Source organism: Crocuta crocuta, unplaced genomic scaffold, assembly GCF_008692635.1.
Source record: "Crocuta crocuta isolate KB4526 unplaced genomic scaffold, BGI_CrCroc_1.0 scaffold279, whole genome shotgun sequence".
Classification (NCBI taxonomy): Eukaryota; Metazoa; Chordata; class Mammalia; order Carnivora; family Hyaenidae; genus Crocuta; species Crocuta crocuta.
Window position 1 is genome coordinate 6,358,460 of NW_027551570.1, and position 22,758 is coordinate 6,381,217.

General features: G+C 34.6%; 1 protein-coding gene across 2 annotated transcripts in view; it reads right to left on the minus strand.

The window, feature by feature from the left end:
* The window catches only part of CAPN7 (calpain 7), a 42,010-nt gene that overhangs the window by 9,775 nt on the left and 9,477 nt on the right, over positions 1-22,758 (minus strand). Inside the window, exons 5-16 of one of the 2 annotated variants that reach the window (XM_077750911.1) lie at positions 21,369-21,569; positions 18,946-19,032; positions 15,567-15,693; positions 14,705-14,790; positions 13,428-13,521; positions 11,867-12,013; positions 10,576-10,682; positions 9,588-9,708; positions 4,750-4,894; positions 4,523-4,622; positions 4,068-4,203; positions 3,466-3,541 (exon numbers count right to left, since the gene is read on the minus strand). In XM_077750911.1, the coding sequence (XP_077607037.1) occupies positions 3,466-3,541; positions 4,068-4,203; positions 4,523-4,622; positions 4,750-4,894; positions 9,588-9,708; positions 10,576-10,682; positions 11,867-12,013; positions 13,428-13,521; positions 14,705-14,790; positions 15,567-15,693; positions 18,946-19,032; positions 21,369-21,569 (1,427 nt within the window). The remainder of the gene's footprint in view (positions 1-3,465; positions 3,542-4,067; positions 4,204-4,522; positions 4,623-4,749; positions 4,895-9,587; positions 9,709-10,575; positions 10,683-11,866; positions 12,014-13,427; positions 13,522-14,704; positions 14,791-15,566; positions 15,694-18,945; positions 19,033-21,368; positions 21,570-22,758) is intronic. The other variant, XM_077750912.1, reaches the window with a different exon arrangement.

A 22,758-nucleotide genomic window follows, 5' to 3' on the forward strand; every position in this document is an offset into this window, starting at 1 on the left:
TTAAATTTAAGTTTTATAATTCATGATAGGAAAAAAATGGATGGACATCCCCCCTTAATTGATTCTATCTTTAAAATATAATGGTACTAAAGAATTTAAATTTCAATCTAAAAATTTATAATTAAACAGTTTAAAACTTTAATTTCTAGTAAGTAAAAGGAATCTTTTGGAATACATTCAACGAGGTATAAAATAATCCCTAGTAAACCCTATGTTGCATTTTTCTCTAATAGGGGATTTTAAAGTCAAGATTGGTTTTTTTTTTCCTTTGAGGAAATGTTTTAAGATACAAAGAAGTATATAAAAATATACTTCCCACCAAGAGATATACTCCCCACCATTCATAACTGAATTAACATTTTTTGTCATAGTAGATTCTTTATAAAACAAAGTCCCTTTTAAACACCACCCTTAGTCCTACTCTGTTCCGCTCTGATAGATTAGTGGTCTTGTCAGATGTTAACACACACACATCCCTAAAAATGAATGAATGAATGTTATTTCTGTGGGAATATATCTTTAAAAAGGACAGCGTATGTCTTCTTTTAAAGCTTTCATTTTTCATTCAACATGTTTTTAAGATGCATGTTGTTCTATATAGATATGGTTTATGCCTTGTAAAACTGCCTGTATGATATTCCATTATATGACTATGACTTATATATATCCCCATCTAGTTATTCAACCTGATTATCTAATATTTTGCTATACAATGTTACCTGATATATTCTCTGATGTCTCATCAATCAAAGCCAATACAAAAAATTATTTCATGCATGTCAATTGCTACATGTCATTTAAAATCAATGCTGTATCATTTAGCTTATTTAGGAATACTGAGTATTTGTAATGTAATCTATTGAAATAACTAAACATTTTACTATCTGAAACAGGCAAAATCTCTAATGCTTACAGTGATGTGATCTAGTGTGAAGAGAAAAAGAAAGGGCCTTTCTGTGATCTTGGACAAGGTTTCTAACCTTTCTATGTCTCAGTTTACTCTTCTGTCAAATGAGGAACAATGTGAGAGCATTTTTTACATTTTCTTCAGAGTGTTGTGATGAAAATTATAAACCAGAAAATATACTCTCTTTTGAAAAGGCAGTATCATTACACGTAAGAGGGAGCATCATTAAAAAAAAAATCCAAATAAAAAGAGTAACAAAAATATTTTTGAAATTCAAAAGCCCTATCAACATTTTAATGCTAAGAACATACGGTCACAGTGCTTTTTTGGTTTGTATAGTGGCCAACATACGAAAAGTAGAAAATCTGGCTGGTTTAACTTTAATCCTTGGACATACTATGTGTCTTGCCCATTCCAGAACATGTAGGGTTATTGACTGATAGGAATCAGTGCCTGTCTCATGATCCTCTCAGTGTAATAGGAACGAGGATCATTTTCCTTTGATTAAAGAAGACTTAACAAAACTACTTTTGATCTCATCTCCCCGTCATGCCCATTTCTTTGCACAGCCTTTGTAAAAGAACTGTCAATAATTGCTTCCTTACTTCCCAGTCTCTCCTCTGGGCTTCTAAGTCCAGCTGTCCACCAACTCTGTTCTTGTTAAGGTCAACAACGTCTGCCAAGATGCTACGTCCACTTGTTTCTTCTCTAACCTAAACTTACTGACCTCTAAAATAGCAAAAGATGCAGTTGCTCACTCCTTCCCTCATGAAATATTATCTTCCCCTGGGTCATGTGAAACCTTACTCTATTTCATCAGGTACTTCGTTCTAATTTTTTGCAGTAACATTCCTCTGCTCAACCTTAAGACGTCTGAATCCAAGAGTCAGGTCCTGAGTGTTCATCTCTGTACCTACAATTCTCTCCATTGATAGTGTATACAGTCCTGTTTTCAAATAGCATCTATATACCCCTGATTGCTTTAATTTGTATCTATAATCCTGACTTTATCCCAGAACTCTTCCCAAAAATCCAATTGCTTAGTTGGTTTCTACACCTGGATATCTAAAAGATATCTGGAATCTGCAACAAAACCACAAAATTTACTTTTGATTTTACTCCACAACAAAACTGGTCCCTCTCCCACCCCACCAGCTCTTACCCTTTTCAGTAAATGTTACAGCAGCTTTTTATGAATTAAGCCAAAATGACAGGAATCAGTCCTGATTCCTCTCTGCCTCCTATGCCAACTCAAGTCCTGATAATCCTACTGAAACCCAAATCTGTCCACTCCTCTTCATCTGCACTCCACTCCTACTATACTAAATTCAAGCCACCATTATTTCTCACATAAAATCATGTAGTTTGTTTCTCTGCTTCCATTTTTTTGCCCCCTCCAATATATTCTACAAACAATGTTCTTTAAAAAAATTTTACATCAAGTCATTTTCCTGATCAAGGCCCTCCAAAGATCTCCTCACACTGAGAACAAAATCCAAACCCTTGTTGTGGCTTGGAGAACATCGTGTGATTTGAGTCTGTATACCTTTCTGACTTCTTGGTATCACACCACCTTGGCCTACTGGCCTTTTTTCTGTTTCTAAAAAACAATCTTTGTCTCATTTTAGAGTCCTTATACTTGTTCTACCTCTGCCTGTAATGCTTTTCCCTCTCTTTCTTTACATGACTGACCCCTTTTTGTCATTTAGGGTTCCTCTTATCTTTTCTCAAAGAGGCCCTCCATGGCCACCTAACCAAAGCAACCAACCAGTCACTAACATGTGACCCTAATTATTTCTTTACACACATATCACTATCTGGTATTTTTCTTGTTACCTATTTCTCCAACAAGAACATAAACTAACACCTCCGATCATTTAATATGAGGTAAACTTTTTTTAAAATGTGAAAGCAAAAACGGTTTCAATACAGTATGTTAAATGCCTCAGGAGTCCTGCAGAGGGAAAGATTCACTTTGCCTGGCAGAAAGGTTACCACAGAGGTGGAACATATAAGCTGGATCTTAACCACGTTCATTACACAAACTAGGGTAAAAGGAATAAATGGGTAGAGGACAAGGAGAGAGACACTTAGGAGAAGAAACTATGAAAAGAGAGGAAACAAGGGCATGGTATGTTCAAGAGTAGCCAGTACCTCACTGAAGGTACTGTGAAAAGCTGAAGCACGAGATAAAAGGTGACAGGAAGGTTAAGGTCAGAAATCAAAAGGCTTATAAACCATGCCAAAGAGCTTAGATTTTATCTAGGAGTCCATGGAAAACCATAGAGTTTCTGATCAAAGAAAAAGATGTAAGCTTTAGATATAAAACTCTGACAATAATATTCAAGAATATAGGAATCCCAAATTCCTGAGGTCTCTAAATTAAAAACAAATCAAAACAAAACACAGTAGTGTAAATACCATCTTGTATGTTTGAGCGGTTTTTATTAGCCTATCAGCATTATTATTTCTGCCTATTATCTACATAAAGCTTGTCATTTTAAATTTAATCAGGTAAATAAAATTTTCATTGTTTGTCTGAATGTATGTCTACATACCTGGGTAATAAACTTTTTTCCCATCAGTCTTGTATACAACCATTGTGATAAATTCTCGATTATTTGCAAAATCATCCTGAAAGTACAAAGAATCCAATGTAGTTAGGAAAATGGGCTCACAATCCTCTTAAGGGGGAATAAAATTCAACTTTTAAGAGCATTTCAGCTACTTAATGCTATACAAAAATCTTTTCTGAATTAAATTCATTTCAATGATGACCACACTGTATAAAGTAATGTATTAAATAAGACTCTGAGGCTACTAAGATTATGGTAGTTACCCTTTACAGAATCAGGCCTAATGATTTAACATTTCCAACCCCCCTTCCGAGTATCTTAATGTTAATACTCTTAAGACCTAAAGCATATATAATCAACCTCAAAACCCTCACTGAAAGCATTAACTCCCATTTTTCTTCAAAGATGATTTCTGAACAAGATCTTAAGTATATAAATGTCCTTAGAGAAAAATATTTATCTAATACAATGCTATTTTCAAGACACTTATATGAACGAAACAGGCTGGTGACCAAATTACATATCTTGTTCATGTTGGTCTAATTACATTTGTAAAAGTTTCCATATGGGATAGGGATCAGTACCTTGTCTGTTATGTGTCTACTGAGCAAAACCCAAACTGCAGCGCCCCCTTGTGGACACTGCACCTCCAGTTTGTACTGGGGGTTGTTGGCCAGGCTATAGGCATCTTTCACGGGTCCTTGCTTAGCATCCCAAGTACTAAAAGATAAAGTCAACAAAGAAAGTAGTAATTAAATTTCTCATTGAGCTAAAGTATAACACTATTTTAAAAAGTTTTGTGTCTCTAATACAACTAAATTATCAGGAATTTTGTTTTAATGTTTAAAAATTTTTTGGCATAACCAAGAAATACATAAAATAACTATTACATGGCAGTTATCTGTGGGCATGACAAAAAGAATGTTAGTCTTCATAAATTATATAAAATATATAAATGAATGCTTAATAAATAAATCCTTATACATGAAACAAATAGAGACTACCATAAAGCATATTCTGAAATGTGCAAAAAAGTTACCTGTGAATACACGTTGATTCTTTAAAAAGACCTGGATTCCAACTCAAATAAATGACATCATAATACTGGCAGAGATCATCCCATGAAATCCAAAATATTCCTGAAAATTAGATGTCTGTTAATCTATAAAATATCTTAATGATAAATTACTTCACTTAAATACCTTTCATATTATGAAAGCATGTTATTTAAAGATCAAATGGTATTAAAATTAAAAAGATACTTACCATTGTCTATCTTCTGAGCTGTTCGAGGATCAAAGTTTAAATATTTTTGTAACTCTGGGGTCCAGTTTTTTACATCATTTTCACTGTATCTTCCTTTCCAACGTAAATGACTCCAAGGATTTTTCAGTTGGATAAATCGTAGCCCCTATTAAAAAAAAAAAAAAAAAAAGACGATAAAGTTGCAAAAGAGTTTTACCCTATTTTTATTAGTTATATCATGCATTTCCTGAGAATGCATTTTGAAAACTTTTCCTTTCAAATCCACTTGAATTATTTTTTAATCAACACTTTCACTAGGTCACACATCTGGTCAAAACCCGTGAGTGGCTACCTACTCCCGAGGGCTTTGCTGTCCATATGGTAGTCACTAACCACAGGTGGTAATCAAAAATTTTTTAAATGTAAAAAAATCAGCTTCTTAGTCACAAAAGCCACATTTCAACTGTTCAAGGACCATGTGCAGCTAGCAGTTCATGCGCAGCCCAGACACACAACATTTCATCACAGTAGGAAGTTCCTTTGGACCATGCTGCCTTAGAGCATCAAGAGTTTCCCATCCTTTTGAAGCCTACTCTGCTCTGGCCCCATCTTATTTTCTAGTACTCATACCTTGTGTATCTTTGGCTCTTTCCTCTCAAAATCCCCACAAATAATCCTTATTCAGTTTTACCTCGAAAGGGATGTACCCATGCTGTCTCTCTTCCCCGGAAGGCCCTCTCTGATCCCTTGTGACCACCCTCCTTCAGATCCTGTCAGGTCCTCCTTAGCTTTTTCCTCCAGTACCATCTCTCAATGAAGACAGACAGTGAAGAGGAAAAGAACATGGACTTTGGATCAGAATGAAATGGGACCAGGCGCCAGCTCTATTAGTTTTATGGACCTTGGGTGGGGGTCATTTACTCTTTGAGTATTTGTTTACTCACACGTAAAACGATGAATACAATGTCTCCCAGAATACTGTTGTGAGGATTAAATGAAGTAATGTATGCAAAATATTTACCAATTAGTAATTTTCTTTCTTTTTTTTTTTTTTTTAATGTTTTTTAATTTATTTCTGAGAGACAGAGAGAGACAGCGTGAGCAGGGGAGGGTCAGAAAGAGAGGGAGACACAGAATCCGAAGCAGGCTCCAGGCTCGGAGCTGGCAGTCAGCACAGAGCCTGACGTGGGGCTCGAACCCACGAACTGCGAGATCATGACCTGAGCCGAAGTCGGACACTCAACCGACTGAGCCACCCAGGCGCCACACTAACTCTTCTTTAAACATAGTGCTAACACTCTGTATTAGTTTAAAACAAATTAATTTCCCATTGTATCTTGTTTCCTACTTGAGCAAATGTACCAGCCTTGACTCCCCAATGAGACTATAAACTCCCTGAAATGGTAACACTATTGTCCTTTTCAAAAGTCTCCAACTGAGTTTATAGAACATTGTTAAAGTTATGGTAAGTGCTCAACAAATACTGGGTGTGTCTACAGAACTGATTACATGGACTCAGAAAATCAAAAGAGCCTATAAATCCAGAGGAGTATTTGTCTTATTTCAAGTAGTCAAATTATGGAATAGTATTAATTTTCTAATAAAGTCATACTGTTTGGAGGAGGTTTTTGAAAAACACCTGTCTGTGCTATTTTTATGTGGCAAATCATGCCCTGAGATAGATGTGATTTCTGGACATAAGACTCACTCCTCTCAGAAGACTTCAAATTCCATTCCTTTTCTCAATCTCTTCTTACCACTTGTCCACTCTTGCCCTTGCCATACAGATATTTAACTCTAATTTATTACTATTTTTTTCATTAAATCTAGTTCTACATAAGCAGGAAATGTGCCTTATTTCAGAACTCTATCACTTTTTTAAGTTTATTTTTTTGAGAGTGAGTGAGCACACAGGTGCACGAGTGGGGGTGAGGGCCAGTGCAAGGAAGAGAGAGAGAGTCCCAAGCAGGTAGTACAGAGCCGGACATAGGGCTCAATCCTATAAACCATGAGATCATGACCCAAGCCAGAAATCAAGAGTCAGATGCTCCACCAACTGAGAGACCCAAGTGCCCCAGAACTCTAACACATCTTAAAAAAGGAATATAAAGGAGAGGAGATTGCTACTAAACTTTTCTGGGGCAGGTCCGAGTAATCACTGACATTCAAAGACACTAAGATAAAGCTGTAGATTTTGTTTGGATAGAGAGCCTGTAAGCCAGAGGTCCTAAATAGGGGAAGAAATGTTAGACTAAAAAAGGATCTGGTTTATGATGAAACATCCCAATTTCAAAGTTATTTCCAGGTGGCATCAAACGAAAAGACATGGATGGATTCAGAAATCCCTTCGTGAGATTTGCTGCATTTAGAGACAGCCGCCTGAAACTGAGATGTATCTTCATAGTAGACTGTGGAACATCACCTCGAGGAGGAGACAAAAGTGACCCAAAGGACTGCTTAGACTAAAGTGAAGATCTTAGAAAATTCAAACAAAAGAAGGGCGCCTGGGTGGCTCAGTCGGTTGAGCGTCTGACTTCGGCTCAGGTCATCATCTCACGGTTGGTGGGTTCAAGCCCCGTGTCAGGCTCTGTGCTGACAACTAGCTCAGAGCCTGGAGCCTACTTCCAATTCTGTGTCTTCCTGTCTCTCACTGCCCCACCCCACTCGCTGTTTCTCTTCCTCTCAAAACTAAATAAAAACATTAAAAAAATTTTTCAAACAAAAAGGATAACACTTTCACACAAGTGTCAATAAAATCTTACTTAGTGAAGAAACTCAGAAATGATAGATTGGCAGTAGCTTTAAGATTAGGTCTAAAGCATAAAGCATGAGCATAAAGCACCACTCCAGATGTTCTAGAAATTAATGCATCAGTGAGAGAAATATTTTTGGAAATACTTTTTTTTTTAAAGTTTATTTTGAGAGAGAGAGAGGGAGGGAGGAAGAACAAATACGAGTGCGGTAGGGGCAGAGAGAGAGGGAGAAAGAATTCCAAGCAGGCTCTGTGCTGACAGATTCACGAACCGTGAGATCATGACCTGAGCTGAGACTAAGAGTTGGATGTTTAACTGACTGAGCCACCCAGGAGCCCTTGGAAATATTTTCAAATACAAGTCAGAACTAAGGAATGATCTCAAAATATAGAGAGCAAAAGTAACATGAAAATGACGAACCCAGGAAACTAATCAAGTATATAACCAGTCAAAGATACTAGAGAAAACCCCTATAAATTTTAACACAAGAAGAAGCCTTTAGATAAAGATCAACACTGACAACAAAGAGTTCACGTAAGCAAAAGGAGAGCAGGGTCAATCCACAAGGTGAGATGTCTGCTCAACCTGGGTCATACTGCTTGTGACGTGACCGGGGATTGCACAGAATTAAGACACGAGCATAAAGCACACTTAAGAACAGAATGAAGAAGCCTTGTCTTGAGGCCACAGTTGACTCCACCTACACATGCTCTAGAAGCCTGATCTCTACAGAAGAACTGCCATGTGGAACGGATACTATGTGAATAATGTTTCTGATTTTTTTTAAAAGACTATTATTTGAAATTCTTTACCGGCCTTCAGTAAATTTTTTAAATGTTCTGTTTTCAGGTCAAACCACAGATGCCTCATTCTCTCATAAACATGTTATTTGTCTACTTTCCTCTGAACAATCAGAACAAACAGCCTTATAAATGATACAACCTTCAGAGAAAATCTCTTCAAATTCAAGCTTAACTTCCATATTGACTTTCATGATCTAAACCTGTCTTGCCATTACCTCACTATTTATCACCTATCAGGATGTTTTAACAATAAAATAACATACACATAGTACTAAATAACAGCACCTGTTATTCCTAATACTTTGATGTTTGTGGAAAATCACATTTCTAAAACACATAGCTCTCAATTTATTCAATTTCACATACTTTTTTTTTTGCTTTAAGTAATCAGGTTTTATACTACTTTTAAAGGAATACACAATTCTTTACAATATGGTTAGGGATACAACAGTGGCTGATTTAGAAAGCCCTAAGACTATAAACTGAAAAACAATGTTGCAAAAGGTCCCTACTATCTTCATAATTCATAGAATTCCCTGTATCATCTAAGAAAATCAATCTAATTAATACACAGTGGAACACTGTCAATTGCTGATTGATAACTACTTCCTGATCTTTAAGTTTAAGCAGAGGAAGTAGAACACACGGCTAGTTAAACTTTCCGGTGACCTGCATAGCTCAGGTCCTATATAACATCAGGGAAAATGAATCCTCCTGTAATCATCTCTGTATTTTCTAATCCACAGCACAGATCTAGTTTTCAGTTAAAAATAACTAATCAATAACCTGAGAAGTAATGAAGTCAACCTATTCCAACACCTGAGCACAGGGCAAGGGTCTGAAATATGTGAGGGCTGCTAGGAAGAGAAACATATGCAAAAAATGGCATGTTTTTCTTTCTCATTCACAGATACTCTCTTATTTTCTGTCCTTTCATAAATATTTAATGAATGTCTACCATGTCTACAGCCTAACACTATGACCGACCCCAACACCAGCAGACAGCCCAGAAACTTGAGGGCTGTGTATGTACCACAACCCTTTACTTTTATGAACAACAAATAAAAAGAGGCATATAGCATTTCTGTTTTGTCATCAATATCTGTCCTTGTCATTACATTTTCCATCTTCTGATTTAATAATTTCCAATGGTGAGGTCAAATTATTTAATGTAATACAGGTGGAATCATTTTTAAACTTCATCTAAACCTTGACTTGTCAGTATTCTAAAGTCTATTATGCTATTTGGGATTCTTGCAATGTCTTACTATCAAGTAAAAGAGAGAAAAATGTAAAGCAAAACCTTGAACTCTCTAATATCCAAAACAGCATATGCGTGTGTGGGAACCAGACCCCACTTCTCTCCTTCAGCTTCAGTCATCATTCCAGTGGATGCGGTGATGAGGACGTCCCCTTTGTGAAATCTGGAATGACCCCGACAGACAAGTAATTAAAGAAAACATTTCTGTAACCTCGGATCACACTATCTTTCTTTTGGTCTAAAGGTTTACATGAAAATTTCCACAAATTTGAAATCTTTTGTAAAATGGACTATTCCTGACACCCTTCAAAGAATAAGTACACTTCTATCTCACAATGTATCAGATAAATTATCTTACTGCCCCACCCTCCCCCAGTTTTAGTCAGTCATCGGGTAGAAACTTATCAGTGAAGGACAGTAAATGCTAAATTTTCAAATGATTTACAAATAAAGTTGAAGATGTGAAATACATTTTGTCAGATCTCTGAAGTTTTCTTGTTTCACTAATGAATGTGTATTATTGTACAGACAATTTTCCAGTGCCTACATGTGGATTATTCTTTTAAGGCTTAAGCTATCTTCCTCTTTATATATTCTCAGACTTTTCTTCTTCCACCTTTCCTCAACTGTAGGTACTTAGGAAGTACAAAACAAGTTGTCCATATGACATATTCCAGATTCAAATGTTTTGGGATTATTTATAATCTAGATTACTTGTGACCATCAGTGAGAATGACTGAGGGCTGGCTGCAGCAAGTACATAAAGTGAACTCTATTTTAGAAACACAATTCCCCAGGGTGCCTAGCTGGCTGTTGGTGGAGCATGTGACGCTTGATCTCAGGGTTGTTGATTCCCAGCCCCATGCTGGGTGTCAAGATTACTTAAACAAACCAAAAACAAAATAAATAAAATCACAATTTCTCTAAATAATAATGCTTCCTCTGCAATCTCTTCTATAAATAAGGCAAGAAGTTTTAAAATAGCCTCTTTTACTACCAAAAAAAAAAAAGAGCGAGAAAAAATGTTTACCTTTGATAAAGCATTCTGAAAGAATTATCCTTACTAAAAGTTTGGCTATCTGAATGCATAGCAATCCTCTCTGGTATCCACCCGGTCAGTGCATGAAGATCAATATTCTGTAACATAAACACATTTTCAGGACTGTCTGTATTGTTATCAAACTCTTAAATAAATCTCAAGTGTAGCTATTAAATCCCACTAATTTGATATATTATTTTGACAGAATAAATCAGAGGGTAGTAAGCTGTTTTCTACTACTAATAAATTTCTTATTTAACTCAAATTCCTACCTGGATTTAAGCACAAGTTTACTATTCCTTATAATCTCTGTTGCTGTCCCTGAATGCAAGAATTGTTTTACTAGTAAATATGATGAAAAATCAAAACATGTAACAGGAAAAAGCTGTTTTAATAATGATGGTGATTGTCATTCGCCATTTAGGGAGTCCTATGAGAGTCACTTTTCTAATGTTTTACATATATTCTCATTCTCTAGGCTGCACTGGCTAAATTAAAAGGCACTGAATTAGAAACCTAAACTGAAAATATTTGAAGGACACAACAACTGAGTATGTAGGCTGAGAAAATATTTTAACATCCTACTGCATATGTCTATCACTTATACATTCTCTGCCTAATATTATAAGAACCAGAGAGTGAAGGAGGCCTGTACCAGGCAGGGATACTAACCAGCTATGAACGATGGATGATTTGCATACATTATTTCATTTAGTCTTTACAACTCCGAGAGGTGGGTATTATTCTCATATTATAGATAAGTAAAGAGGCTTAGAATGCTTAAATACTGTTTCTAGGGCTATAGGCTGGTTAGTGCCATAATTCAAAGTTATACTAATGTGACTAATCTAAGCCTAGTTTACCTCATACAACTAAAGGATACTGACACACACTGTTTTATAGGCTAAGTAATGTTAGGATTGGGAAAAATTAACAAAAAACCTGAATGTGAATTTACAAATAAAAAAATACATGTAAGGATGACAATATGACACATCCTTTGATCTGGAGAGACTTCCTTGGAAAGGTACACTATACCTAACTGGTTTTGTATCCCAACATGACAGGAGACATACAGTTTAGGCTTCCCTGAATACTGTGTCTTTACGATGCTCTATCCTTATGAAAGAAAATAAGTACTTCCTTAATACGATAATTGGATCAACAATTTTCAGGGGTTGATATTGTTTTATTTTCCTTTAAACAAACACATCTTCTATAATCTCTCATAATAGTCCTACTGGATAGCATAAGTCTGTGTCTGTACATTCCTGGTACTTACTGAATTGGATCCTGGGAAATCATATCCTCCCATGACCTTCATATATGCTTTTTCTATGAGAGAAACCCATAATTCACTTTTGTTGTTAGAATAAGAACAGAGCAATTCTCCCTTATGATCAACAGGTAACTGATCATCAATTATCACCTGGAGAAAGAGAACATTAATTTCCTTAGGTGGTACAAAATATTTTAAAATCCTTCCTATCAAGGAAAAAAAATACCTTTCATACAGATGAAATAAAAGGCACAATATGCCTATTATAAAAGTAATGACAGTTTCAGATTTCTAGAATCTGATCAATTATAAAATGTTATACATATATGTCTTTATTCAGTTTTACAGGCTAATCTCCCTGTGAGGTGATAACCTTTGAACTGACTGGTTAAATGGATCTACCATCAAATTTATTACAGATTCCAGAAATGTACATTATATCTAAAATATTACAAAAGGGCTTCACTATTAATGTAAATAACAATATTACTACCTGTAATTTTAACCTAAACCTGCAAAAAGACTCATGTACAGTTGTAAAAGTAGAATATAGCTAAAAAATATATTTAAGTAGGGGAAAAGATCACCACAAAGAGTTTCTAGTTCACGTTATAAAGTGATTTGGGAAACGAGGATAGGAAGAATTCTGATCTAACACTAATATGAGAATCATGCAACTACATTTTCAAAGATTCTTTAAACAAGGGGTTAAAGATTACAGTTCAGAAAAACTAGTCTCAATAATTTTGCTTGATTTTTAAGTAATCAGCTAGAGCAGCAGTTCTCAAAGGGTGTTCTAAGCAGCATCTGAGTCACCCAGGAACTTGTTAGAAATGCAAATTATGGCCCCACCCACAATTTCTGAACCCTATACTCTGGGGGTGGGGCCCAACAACCTGTGTTTTAACAAGCTCTGCACATAATTCTATACACACCAAAATGTGAGTATTACTGAGCCACTGAACAACTCAGCTTCTCAGACTGAAAGGACTGTTTAAATGCAGATTCTCATTTAGTAGGTTCAAGGTGAGGCCTAAAATTCTGCAATTCTCCTAAGTTCCCAGGTAATGCTAATGTTGATCCACAGCTCTAGCTAGAGAAACACAACAATGCCAGGCCATCACAACAGGTTCACAGTTCCTGAAGCAAGTAGTGTAATTTAAAACTGTGTATATATTTCACAAAGGAAAACATAATCTTAAAGGCCTCTTAGATCTGAAGTTATGATAACACATATAAACTCTTGTGACTTAAGAGATTTAGTTTTTCTCATTTCCTTTTCTTTTTTAATCAATTAAGAACTATCAGATTAAAGTTTAAGCATAGTAATCATTAGCTCACTATTACTTTCTGAAACTTTCCATAAATTTCCCAGAACCATTTTTAGAATTACTTTCTTGATTTTTATATTAACATATGATGTTATTGGTAGTAATATGCATAACACCAAACTCAAAATCTTTTTAAATGTTTACACAAGTAACATTTCTTAATGATTCTACCCAATATTCAAAGGTGGGGAAGGGGAAGAGAAGGGGTTAGGGTGGGGAGAGACATTATTCACCTTTCTTGGGACACCATTGAGGTGAAGTTTTACCATATACTTTCCACATGGATTGTATTCTGGCTCACCATCCTTATTCTGAGGGTAAATTATGCTTTTGTAAGGAAAATAAATATTGAAATACCAAATTAATATTCAATATAAACTACTAAGCAGGATATTATGTTTTATTTAGACATAGGTCTTAGCAATTTTATAAAAACAAACGAGAATATTTTCAATATTTATGGCTTAGAAAAAGAATTTCATGCATATTTAATACAAAGAAAGTATCTTATGAGATCATACAACAGGGAATAAATTTCACAATACTCTGAAAAATACTAAGCTTTTAATTATATACTGTAATAAATTTTCTACTAAGTGGATATATTTTAAGTCAGTTAAAATAACTGTCTACCACTGATTGATTGAAAAGAGACCATTTCAATTAACCAGAACTACTTCACTACAACTCTGACAGAGATAAAGTTACACAAAATTATCCAGTAAGACACTTGTATCAGTATCAATTTTATTTTACACTACATATTAATTATTTATATGATCTATTTATCCAAGATGGTAAATAGCTTGAAACTAAGATCTGTATTTAATTCATCTTTGTAATTTCAGGACTTACACAAAAACCACTCAGGACAAGTTGTATGAAAAAATTATAATGCTTAATTTTTACAAAGAATGATTTTAAGCTAGTAAAACTTTTAAAAATTGAGAGAAAAAGTATTTCAGTAACATTTCAGTACATTCTAAAGCAGTTCTAGCCAACAGAAATATTTTATATTTTTCAGGAGGAAATTAAAAGGTGAGATTTTAATATATTTTATTTAACTGAACTTATTCAAGATACTATTTCAACGTGTTATCACTATAAAACTTTGAGATTTTTTTGTGCTTAGTTTTCAAAAATCTGCTGCATTTTACACTTAGCAATCCATTTTGATTCAGACTAGCCCATTTCAAGTGTTCAATATCCACATGTGGCTAGTGAATACCATACAGTATAATTATATGATTTTATTTACCAATTTTCCATTTTCTTTACTTCAAAATATACTTTTATATATAAATATATATATTTTAACATATGTGCATAGGTTCTTAGACTATTTTAGGAAATCTTTCCACATTCACAAATCATCTGCTTAACATACAGGGTCACATATTCTAAGTGATATGCCTTCTTCACTTTCTATGCAGATAAGACCTAAGCTATTAATTTCTAGTTAAGAGACAATTACATGAAAAGGGCTAAAGGGACAAATACAAAATTTTACCTGGTAATCAACTTCTTATTAAATCGTCTTTCATAAGCTGCACTGATAGCCAGTGATGCCACAAAGGAACAATCTGATACTATTGTCTGTTAATAAGAATTTATTAATATATCAGTTCGTTCATTCATGTAATTTCAACATTATTTAAGCACTGCACCTGAGCACCAACTTTTTATACAGAGTATCCTAACTGTTGCTTGAATACTAAAATAATAAATAGAAAGGTCATGCTGCCAACACATACAAATTTTCTTCAAACAAATCCTAGAAAAACTGAGTAAAGTAGTTCTATAAAGTTAATTTAGAATACATACATTCATATCCATGTATTTCTTACATGGATAAAAGCATACTTCACCAAATCCACACATTTTTAATAATTTCAAGATATCTTTTAAAAAGATGGTTTATTATAATATGACCAATAAAGTGAATATACACATGAAAAGATTCTTGAATCATAGTATTTTAGGACCACTGTTTTTATACCAACTGGAAGACATCTGTACGTCAAAGCAAAACTTATTAATAAAGCTTGCGATAAAGCCATATTGTTGTTCTTCCACTGAAGTGTTTTAAATAAGCCTAATCCCTCCCATTTAAAAAAAATATATATTCTCTAAATAAAGGTGATGTTCAGATCCTCAACTTTCTGATATTGAACATACTGATAAACAGGGTCTATACAAAAATCCATAACTGCTCAAAACACTTAAGTATGTCTAAGTCAAAGTGTGCAGAATAGTTTTTCCAATTATACTCATGTACCTCAATATATATTAAAAACTAAGAAAAAACCCAAATCTACATTTAAATTACTTTAAAATGTTAGCTTTCATATAAAATCATATAAAATATTTACCTGCTTTATGCTAAAACTGGACACAGTATAAATCATTGTAGGATTGTTGGTGAGGTCTTCTGGTCGTACCCATTTGGAAAATGTAGCTTTTTGTTTAGGTGATAATGGTAGCTTGCCCCATCTATCACTGAGGAAATAATAAAAATTAAATACTACTACTACTAACAAAATTAATCTTTAAAAATAACACAAAAACAAAATTAAATTTCCTAGAAATATTTTTTTTGGAGAGGGATAATGATCATAGCTATTCTTGTATCATCCTAAAATGCTCTGCTCAAATCTAGCTCTTTAAACTTAACCATGAATCCAGTTAATGTCATCATCCTCCTCAGTTAAAAATATAAATACAGAATTGAAAACAGAAAAGAAATTCGTTTATGTTTACTTTAAGAATATAATTTAAAAGTTTAATTTAACAATATTATATTCAAGAAATTCAGTTTAAATAAAATGGAGCCATTAACTACAATACAAACTGATTCAATTCAAAGGAACCTAGGAAGGTACAGATCCTTACCATGGCTCTTGACAAACTCTTCTCTATAAGGCTAACACTGAGAGTAGCTAATTACTAAATAATAACCATGTGATAGGCATCATGCTAAAGTATTTTACATACACGATTCATTTAACCTTTACAACAATTCCATTAAAGCAAGTATTTTTGTACATGGCTTAAAGTGATTAACTTGCCAAGGTCATACAGCTAAAAAGTGGCAGAGCTGGCATTTGAATCCAGGTCTCTGGTGCCAAATCCATCATTCTTACCCTTTACCCTATAACTCACTGTGTGTTGGGAATATACTGTGTAGAATTTCTTTAAAAATTAGTATATAGCACAAAATTTAAAAAAACATCTACCTTTCCTTAAGCCTCTTCTAGAACAAGGGTAATAGTCTTCAGGTTTCATAAAATTTCTAGGATAATACAAAGTTTATGATACACCAACTGAAGCCAATATAATATGCTTTTTGCAAAAAAATACTGATAGTAGGAGAAAGGTTTTGTGATCAGGTGTGATCTACAAACCCCTACACTGTTTTTTTCATTAGAGGACTTTTTAAATGTTTAATAAACCAAGGTTTATATAAATTTCCTAGACTACCATATATAACACTTCTCAAACTTTTTGATGATCATCTCACAGAACCACTAATGTTCTAGGTAACATTTTGGTACCTTAGTTAACAGTAACTGATTGTTAATGGAAAATGAGCTTAATGAATTAAGAATTTAAAGACAGCCATCACAAAATTTTAGGGGAAAATATAAAGTTAATTCAAACCCACAGTCTAATTACTTTGTATTATTAAACTGCTGTATGATAATATAGAGTAAATCCAAGATTCTTTAATATCTGTTCTCTCAAAAGTCCCCCCAGTTATCCAATTCAATGTTTTCTTATAACTTTAAAAAATCACTCAACCATTGTAGCCAAAGATTTACAAATTGTGGAGCCCTTTTTCATCAGTCTATTACCGTTGAATTTTGAAATATTTATGGTTACTTTTTCTTCTGATTACTGGAGCATAACTTAATTAAAATAGACATGTTCTATGTCCTTAATGAAACTTAAAAGCCACTGTGGAAGCCTGGCATTAAGCAAGTAATCTTTTACAAAACATGTAAAATTCCAACAGTGACAAGTGCTATGCCTAAAGTAAGAGGGTTTGCATGGATTATATTTTACTGTTACATGCTTACAATTATAAGCATTTTCCCATGTTATTTAATTTCTTAAAAACATGTTGGTTCATGGTTATATAGTATTACTCTTATAGACTTTGTTGCACGAGCACTAAAAACATGATTTATCTTAACTTGTTACACAAAAATTGGAACTACAAGTTTACATCTCTCTACTTGGACATAACCATATTAGAATAACTGATTCACATGTTCACAATTACAATTATTGATGAATACCTTTTATATAAATATTTTACTACATCTATAAACACTTTTTATAACTGGTTTCCTGAAGTGAAATTATTGGTCAAAGGGATAAACTTTTTTTTCCTTGTGCATTGTAAACACTTTGAAGTGTGTAAAATGTACAACCAAACTTTGTAATGTAATTTAGTATTTAACAAGGTAATGATTTTTCTAACAGTTAACTCTTATTACATAATAAGCACCATTAAATGCCTTATATTTTATAACTAATTACAGGATCACTCTGAGGCAGATTCTACTATCATTTTAAAATCTGAGACAGATTCAACAACTCGACCAGCATCATATAGGATATGGAACTGGATAGTCTGGCTCTAGAATTTGTGTGCCTTAACATCCATCAATACTATAGAGCCTCTCAGATATAAAAATGTCTTAGACTCCAATCAGTAACATGGTTGAGTGAAAAAAATTAAGTTGATAACTCACTGGCTTGGAGATGCCTAACTTTTGCCCATCTAAGGATAACAAAACACTAGAAAATTAGAAAGAGCTCTTGTGTTCTTTACAGAGCCTGTTATATATTCTGTATATAATTAACATTCAACTCTGATTTTTTTTCTAATACAACATGCTCATTACAAAAATTTTGAAAAATTTTAAAAAGTTAAATCACCCAATTTTCCCATCAAGATAACCATTGTAAATATTTGATATGTACCTTTATATCATTTTTCTACATATCTATAAATACATAAAAAAATATATACTTAACATCCAAATTTTTTAGTTTTAAATTTACTATACTGTAAGCATTTTCCCTACCTCTTTCAAAGACGTATTTTTATTGGTAGCATAAATGTTTATTATAATAACATAGATGTGCCACAATTTCATCATTTCTATGCTTTTGGAGAGTTTGTTTCAATAATTTTTTGCTATCACAGATGCTTTGATGAATGCTTACTATACACATCTTTAGCCAAATTTTTATTCCCTTAGGATTAGAAGCTGGAGGTCATGAACCAAATAGCAGTTTTAAGGCTCTTAATATAAGCTGATACAGTGCTGGAAAGCTGTGTTAACCACCACTTTCAAAATTAACCCTTTCTTGAATCAGATTTTAGTAAACAATGACACTGTCATTCTATAACTTTTCCATTCAATTTCTTTACTGACTTTGCTGCTGTAATTCAAACACCAATTTGACAAATATATACCGAGTGCTTACTCTGTGCCAGGTACTGTACTAGTGTAATGGTAGGCAGAAGACTCGTATATGCCCATTACCAAGCAAATGACAACAGAGATACTCTTGCTATGTTGCCTTACCTTTTCCTCGCAGCTGTACCTCTCTTCCAAATTTTTGTTACCAATTATAACTTCAAGGCTATGAATTAAATTGGATTTCAGAGTATGAAAAAATTACAGAAAAATTAAAATGTTCTTGGAAGTAAAAATTGCAGTAATACTTACTTACCAGAAAGGCATTGGATAGGCAAAACGTTCCCTCAAATCGATACTCATGAAAGGAACATATTCAATACCATTTATTTTTGATGTTGTCCTATAAAGCACAAGGCAAAAAATCTAAATGTTCAAGTTTATTTTAACTACCAATCTTACTTAAACGCCTTCAAGTTATATGACAAGGTATGGCGCTGTAATAAAATTAGTGTTGTCACTTTAATCTAATGTTGATTGCTTTATTTGAATGCCATTTTCACAAAATAGTTGAATACCAAAAATAACTGATTCAATTCAATTCAGTGAGAGTTATACTTTTAAAACTAATTTCCTGGGGTGCCTGGGTGGCTCAGTCAGTTAAGCATCTGACTTCGGCTCAGGTCATGATCTCACAGTTCGTGGGTTCGAGCCCCACGTCAGGCTCTGTGCTGACAGCTCAGAGCCTGGAGCCTGCTTCAGAGTCTGTATCTCCCTCTCTCTCTGACCCTCCCCTGCTCACGCAGTCTCTCTCTCTCTCTCACACACGAATAAATAAAAACATTAAAAAAAAACAAAAAAACTAATTTCCTTCACAACTAAACCATGGTCTCAAGATAAGCCTATACTAACGACCAAAAGCATCCCTGACAGCAAGACACATAATTTAGGCTTCTATCCTAAGCCTAAATTATGAGAATGAGTGATGGGTTGTGCAAGAGGAACCTATGGTCGTTGACAAAGAAATGTTGTGGTGCCTGGGTGGCTCAGTCAGTTAAGCATCCAACTTTGGCTCAGGTCATAACCTCACAGTTTATGGGTCTGAGCCCCGTGTTGGGCTCTGTGCTGATGGCTCAGAGCCTGGAGCCTGCTTCGGATTCTGTGTCTCCTTTGGATTCTATGTCTCCCTGTCTTTCTGCCCATTCCCTGCTCACACTCTGTCTCTCAAAAATAAATGAACATTTGGGGCGCCTGGGTGGCTTAGCCGGTTAAGCGTCCGACTTTCGCTTAGGTCATGATCTCGCGGTTCGTGGGTTTGAGCCCCGCATCGGGCTCTGTGCTGACTGCCAGCTCGGAGCCTGAAGCCTGTTTCAGAGTCTGTGACTCCCTCTCTCTCTGACCCTCCCCTGCTCACGCTGTCTCTCTCTCTCTCTCTCTCTCTCTCTCTCCCCTAGAAATAAATAAAACATTAAAAAAAATAAAAAATAAATGAACATTAAAAAATTTTTTTAAATAAAATGGGATTTGTAGTAGCTTCGCATATTTTGTGTATATGTTTATTTGTATATAATGACTATTTCCTTCTGTTTCTTTCCCTCATTTTATTTAAAAGTAGATTCAGGGTAGCTTCACAATTTAGTCTTGACTGACTTTGAGGACTAATTAATACAGTAAGCAATGGCCACAATGACCGTGTATCCTCATTTTGAGAGGATAAGAACTTTTCACCTGTACGAAGGATAGCTGAATTCTGTTAGGTAGAAAGGGCAGAGTTGTTTTGCTGTAGCATGAAATTCAAATGTGTGTAGAAAGGGGCATATGGATGCTGAATAGCCTCAGTGTCAGACTGTTACTTATGGTCTCTCAGCTCCAAAACCGCCCTTCTTTGGCCTGTGTGTTGCACTGGTTCACGTGCCATTTTTCTAGGCAAAATGAGTCAGGTTAGTAGAAGAATGAGAATCTTCAGTAGGAAAAAAAACTGCCTTCTGGTGGCTGCTAAAAACGAAAGAAGTCTTTCAGTTCAATCTTAGGAAATTAAAAGTGACACTACATGACTTGCACAGCTCTGAGCACCTTAGATCTCCTCCAACTAAAGAAAAGCCACACTGGCTCCAAGATTTAGCCCATCTCTACTGGCTCACAATGCAATCACAAGGGTTTCCACATCTTTGTTGCTTTGCATTTTTAATATCCCCTCAGGCTGCTTCCAGACCCTGAGTTGGCTTCCTAAACCAGGGATTGGCAACTGTTTTCTGTAAAGAACCAGACAGAACATCATTTTGGCTTTGTAATGAGGTCTCTATCACATATTCTTCTGTGGCTTTTTTTTGTTTTCTTTATTATAACCCTTTACAGACCATTCCCTTTGCTAACCCAGGCCTAAACTATTTCAAGGTAACAATTTTTTTTCCCCATTAGGGCTCTGGTTACCAGCTGCATAGATTAGGAGTGGTCTACCATAACTCTATTTTGTTGTTTAACCTTTTTAGTGCTCGATTTTAAAGTATGCTAGGATTTTCAGAAAGATCTATCTAGAAATGCTAATACTAGAATATATTAGAACAAATTTTAACTATTTCAAGTTATGGCTATATGGCAATATAATTTATAACTGAATAAAAGCACAATATGCTATAACAATGATGTAAATACAACTCAGCGAACCTAATGAAAGTAAATTTACCTGTGTTGATTATGTTAACAAAATTATTCATTACAATGAATCACAAACTGATTTACCTGAGAACTTCTATTTCTTCTGCTGTATATCTCTGTCCTTGTGCATCACATGACTGTGGACTTATAAAGGGTTGAGGTCTTTCAAGGAAGGGACTAGTCCCTAGTGGAAAATGTGCTCTTGTTGGTGGTGGCTTTGGTTTGATATTTGTTGACTTGATTTTACATAATGGTTTTGTTAATGGTTCACTCAATGCTTCTGCTCTATAATAGAAAAAGGTACAGAAAAATTGTTTTAGTTTTTAAGCTTTCCAGAAAATAAAATTTACTTCAAGAACCAATCAAGCATTCCTAATGTAAAATTAGTATATATAAGATTCATACATACCAGTCAACAGTTCACTACTTAAGCTATATCCAACAGTTCACTACTTAAGCTACTTCCAAAGGTTAAGTATTTCACAACAGATAAACATTAATTGAAGAACATCACTGAGAACATTAATTGAGCATTTATTGCATGTCAGATACAATGCAAGGTAAGAGAGATATAAGAATGTAGAAAATGCAATCTCTTAAGGTGTTTTCCCCACAATTTTGTGGGGAAAGAAAGACCACTGCATCAAAAGTGACAGATGCTAGAAGTATTACATGCGAGTGAACACAGAGCAGAACATATTAACTTAATGACCAAGAAAAGAGGGGGAGTCAAGGGAGGTTTTTCTGAATTGATGTTTGAGCCACAGAAGTCCACCTGAGAAGTGAGGGAGCATTCTAAGTAGAGAGAAGAGCACGTGCAGATGTGCAGGAGTATGAAAAAGCATAGCAAGTTAAAGATAACTTCAAACGAATGGATGAAGCTCCTATAAAAAGTGCAAATGAGAGGCAGAAGGAGATGAGATCAGGGGCAAGAGTTGATCGTGGAATGTGTCACACGGTGTTCAAGGGAATTGAGGCTTTGTTTCGTCAAAGGTTCAAACAAAAGTTCTTAACTTGAGGTCCACACAGGAGCTTCAGGAATCTTGTGAACACTCTGAAATTACATGAGATGTCCTCAAAAAAAAAAAAAAAAAAAATTTATGTACATATTTCCTAGGAAGAGGATCCATAATTTTGAACAATTTTTTGACTAGTGAAATAAGCAAAAATGGAGAAGATACGTGTCACAATGGAGACACTATGTGTCAAGTGCTCATATCCTCATGAATCTGGAAACAAACTAAATGTTAGATGATGACAACAAAAAGGAAGGATGACTCTTATACCTCAATAAAAAAAAAAAAAAAAAAAAAAGAAGGGCTGGCTGGGGGTGGTACAGCTACCTAGTCAGACCCTCAAAGAGAGGTAATTTTATTAATTCATAAATAAATGTAATTTACATCCTTTTCCTTCATCTACAACACCCTTTTGAAAGAAGTAAAATTCTCTTGTGCATATCTATTCATTCTCAAAT